Source organism: Limulus polyphemus, unplaced genomic scaffold (genome assembly GCF_000517525.1).
Source record: "Limulus polyphemus unplaced genomic scaffold, Limulus_polyphemus-2.1.2 Scaffold295, whole genome shotgun sequence".
Taxonomy (NCBI): Eukaryota; Metazoa; Arthropoda; class Merostomata; order Xiphosura; family Limulidae; genus Limulus; species Limulus polyphemus.
Window position 1 is genome coordinate 252,919 of NW_013665905.1, and position 4,596 is coordinate 257,514.

The window sequence follows — 4,596 nt, forward strand, 5'->3', positions numbered from 1 at the left end:
ACTTCTATCGGTAAAGTTTCTTCGGAAAGAATTTTTACGGAAAATTAACTAACGAACGGAGACGTAACAGTTCATAAAATAAAAAATATGAACTAATTACACGTGTTTGTATTTGTGTATATTTGTACGTGTTTTGTATGCTTCAGATTCATTTACAGCTTTGCGAACTCTCAAATATGCGTTAACGGGCTTGACTTTATTTGTAAATCCACTTTTCAGGCCAATAACCGATAAAACAATAGCAACGCAACTAATATATATAAATAAAAATATAAATTCATTTATAACAGCAGTCAGTTGTATACTTCAAAAATTTAGCTTTTTAACATCTCCCTATCGATAATAAATAAGTCAAACAGCAGTCATAAAGTTACAAAGTTAAGAAAGTTCAAAACTAAAAATTCAATTAATTTTCATAAGACTCGACTCTCTTAAGTGTTCCAAAGTACTGACGTTTAAAATGAAAAAGTAAACATATAATTGTATTTATATATAAGTGACAAAATATTTAATTTTTTTATACACTAGATATACATTAAAAGGAGATAAATAAAATCAGACGTGTTCACAGTTTATAGAAACTTTTAATGTCAATTGTTAACACTGATAATAAGGACAAACATGAGTTATCATTTTATAAGCAGATTCTAAAAGTAAAAGTTATGTCTCAACCAGAGTAAATTTGCTCGTGTAAAATAGGCTTAAAGCAAAATAACTACTTTTTTACGATCATTGTGGTTATATTCCAACAGACACTGACTGGAAATACTGCTTGATCTTCGGCAAGAGTGAAATTCACAGAAATCCTTGAAAATGTTCAATCTTTTCCATGGTTTCCAAGGCAACAAGCGGCAATCATCAGTTGCATCTCGGTACTTACTCACGCTCCCTAAAACGTCGTGTACAAAGTTGACCTTGCGTCTACACAGTTTCACTGTCGAAATCTACGGGCTTCACGAAAATGGGTTAAGGCACGACCGTGACGTAAGAGAATCAGAAACTTTTCAATGGCTTTTACCGATCATGAGAAGAACGCCTCCTTTGAAAAGAGTATATAAGACGAAGAGGTAGAATGTTTTGACAACTGAGATCCTACCATCAGCAGAACACACTTTCTGTATATCTGCTGTGGCCATTACTTTCTGCAGAATGTTTCGATTGGTGAGATTGTTAGATTAATTTAGAAACTTTATGATAACTATGAATCGGTGAAAATGATTTTATGTAAAATTGGTTTGTGGATTTAATATAAAAGAAGGTATCACAATGCCATTGTTTTTAGGACATATCAGCGATATACTTTAGATACTTTTATCGGGTATTTTTTCTCCTTAACAACTCTTTCTGTTTCTGTATAAAAGATTAAGGTATATAACAATTTTACTTCTATAACCAAAATGAGAAATCCGTTATACAGATATGACAAAACATATAATATATATGACGCCTCCAAAGCTATCTAAAATTGTAAATCAGATTAGTTATGCGAAATGTAGGGTTTTTTTTAGTCTAATATTTTGTTTATAGATTACATGTTGCTAGTTCTCGTATTTAAATAACTAAAACAATGTATTGAGCTATTGTAATTTTCTGTGTTTCTAAATAGACAATTCTCGCTTGTATCTGTGTGGCGACCCTAGCACAGAATTATTATTCTTCTGGACAACATTATAATTCAGCTTCTAGACCTCGACAGGACAACAGTGGTGTCAACGACTACTTTCAACAGTTGAAAGACCACCAGCTTCAACTGAAACAACACCAACAGGACGTTCAACGTCACCTACAGCAGCAACATGGGTTTGGTGGGACCCCACAGTCGGAAAGGTCCCAACATCAGCAATACACTCCTTCAGTTTATTCTACTGGTCAACAGCAACAGCAGTCTCCTCTCTCAACTTATTCTGTTGGCCAACAGCAACAGACACCTTCCATCGTTCAACACCAGGAAGCGCAAAAACGTGCACTGATCGCCAGACAGGAACAACAGACCCAGGCCATTTTGGAGGCACAGAAGTACGATCAGAACCGACCCGTCAACTATCACCCTCCCGCTCCTGTACACCGGGTGAATATCGGCTCTCAGCTACAAGGCGACTACGACTTCACCTATGACACCGGAAAGGGGCCTCTTGGTCAAAGCTTTCGCACAGAAACCCGTCTTACGGACGGGACGGTGAAAGGTAGCTATGGTTATCTAGACACAGATGGACGCCAGAGGATCGTCAATTACATTGCTGGGAAAGCAGGCTTCGTTGCCGAAGGTGACGTTGGCCCAGAGGGTTTACCATCAGGGACTGCGCCCGGACCAGCTCCCGAACCCGTGTCTCAGCATCAGCAGACTTACGTTCCCCGGGCTCAACAGCATTATCGTCCACAACAGCAGCATCCAAGCGCAGGTTACCAAGGTAACCAAAGTCCAGCAATTTTTGATACCTCCCTTTTATCTTATAATATTGGAATTAGCAACCGAAACTAAAAGATAAGATTTTAAATTCTGTTCTGCGTTTTGGAAGATCACTGTAGACTCATCCCATTATGTTTCGTTTCTACTTATTTTCATCTCATAAAGATAACGTTAGATATAAAAGTGAGAATTTGATTACCTGCAGATTAGGAGTAAACTAAATGTTAGAGCCAACATCTCCAATTGTTTATATTTTTAGTACCATGTGAACAAATATACCATCAAATAAATCCATAAACATGATATTTGCGTTTATAATCGGACATTACTTTTACATACTTGTATATATATATATATATATATATATCCATATACTCGTTTTCTTGTGGTCTAATATATGTTCCCTTTTTGTTGATTTTTTACGTTTTTTTAATCAGATTGACCAAACTTATTTCAAAAATGTTTTATTGAATTCTTGACAATTCACGTGAGTTATAAAATCTTTGTTTACTGCCCTAACGAACTAATATGTATTATTCTAATGAATATGTTCAGTAACTTATCAAGTGGTTGTAAAATCTGCCTTTTTCTCTTGCTTTCTCTGGTGAATCAGTGTATTTAACTATGTTCAAAGTAATAAACGATATGAAATTTTCGACGGTTTTACATAATTCTTTGTATATACAAGATAAAATATGGATAACAAAATGTATACAAAACATACAGAGGGTAGAAATAAGTAAATTTTATAAAAGTTAAGAATACAGTTTAATAAAATAAATATATCAAAACAACGAGAGCTGAAAGGAACTGAAGTTATTATTTAGGCTTAGATGTTGGTTTGAGATACATATACTTTATTTGATCAGAATCTCATAGTTTGATAATCCTGATGCTAAAATTTTTAAGTTATCAATACATAAAGGGTGTTTACTAATTTGACAGTGTGTGTTAGTGGGGAAAGTCCATAGTCTTCGAAGTGGCAACGGTTTATATTCGAAACTCCTATATGTTCATAGACATTTCATTTTTAATTGGTGTATTGTTTTGCCAATATAGGTGGCTTTAGATTCACCAAACATGAAATATTTATAAATCGATTTTTTTTTTCTGTGACATGGAAAAACATTACTATATGGTGTTTAATTTGTCAAACTGTAAAAGAGAAAATGATCCAAACATATAGAAATGTACTGTAGAATCATATATCATATCTACATCAAAGTTCACAGTGATGAATGTCCACACATTAAGACTTGATGAAGAAATGCCGTCTTGGAAATTAGGAAGAAGGACGGAGGAACATGCCAACACACTGCCTGAACTTTTCTTTAAACGAAAATATTCAAACCTAACTTCGTCAACAATAACTGTTGGAGAATAACCTGGCGTAGCCTATTCGTTAGTGCCTATAATGTAAATACAAGTGTTCGTGGCTCAGGACTCGTTGACTTCAAAAAAGTACTTCGCATTTTAGAGATGTGGGTGCGCTATAAGAGAAAATATAAAATCGAAATATTTAATCAGGCAAGATTAGCCTAAAAGACTGCAGAGAGCGCTGTTGACTTTAATAGCTAGCTGCCTCCCCTTTAGTGTGTCAGTTCAGAATTAGAGTAAGTTATGAGCAGATTATCCATCTGTAGCTTTGCAAGGAATTTTCAAACACAACAATTATGTTTGGTGGGCATTTATAATAAAGTACTGTATGTGTAGATAAAACTTTTAAAAATCAGAATGAAAACTTTTACGTAATGTACTTAGAAAGTTTTCACTTCGGTTTTGAGCGTTACAAGTCTTCAGACATACCGCTAAGTTAATTAGAGCAAAGTACTTTGAACCAGGTGATGGGCACCATACAGTAAGCTTATTGCAATGGCACCAACTGGGAGGAATAGGACTAAGACAGCTATCACACCCAAACCCTATTATTTCCTTTTTTTTTTTTTGTTCCTCATAACCATCTGGCTCCAGTGTACTTATTACAGTTGACGCATGAACTTCAAAACATGCTACGTCATCAATGGTTCATGTATTTTACAGAAATTGGAGTTCCTTTTTATCCCTCCCCCAAGATTTTCCTGAAATGGCGCCACTTGCCATTGTGCTTAACAAAAGAGAACAATCAATCAAACAGTTAAAGTTTGTTTGTTATGGATTTCGCGCATAGCTACACGAGAGCTATCTGCGCT

General features: G+C 35.1%; 1 protein-coding gene across 1 annotated transcript; it reads left to right on the forward strand.

The window, feature by feature from the left end:
- The first annotated feature begins 1,035 nt into the window (after window positions 1–1,035).
- LOC111085254 lies at window positions 1,036–3,042 on the forward strand. Its single transcript, XM_022382957.1, has 2 exons — window positions 1,036–1,161; window positions 1,607–3,042. Exons 1-2 carry the CDS (start codon window positions 1,150–1,152, stop codon window positions 2,477–2,479), a joined length of 885 nt encoding a protein of 294 aa, XP_022238665.1. The 5' UTR covers window positions 1,036–1,149; the 3' UTR covers window positions 2,480–3,042.
- The last annotated feature ends 1,554 nt before the right edge of the window (window positions 3,043–4,596 follow it).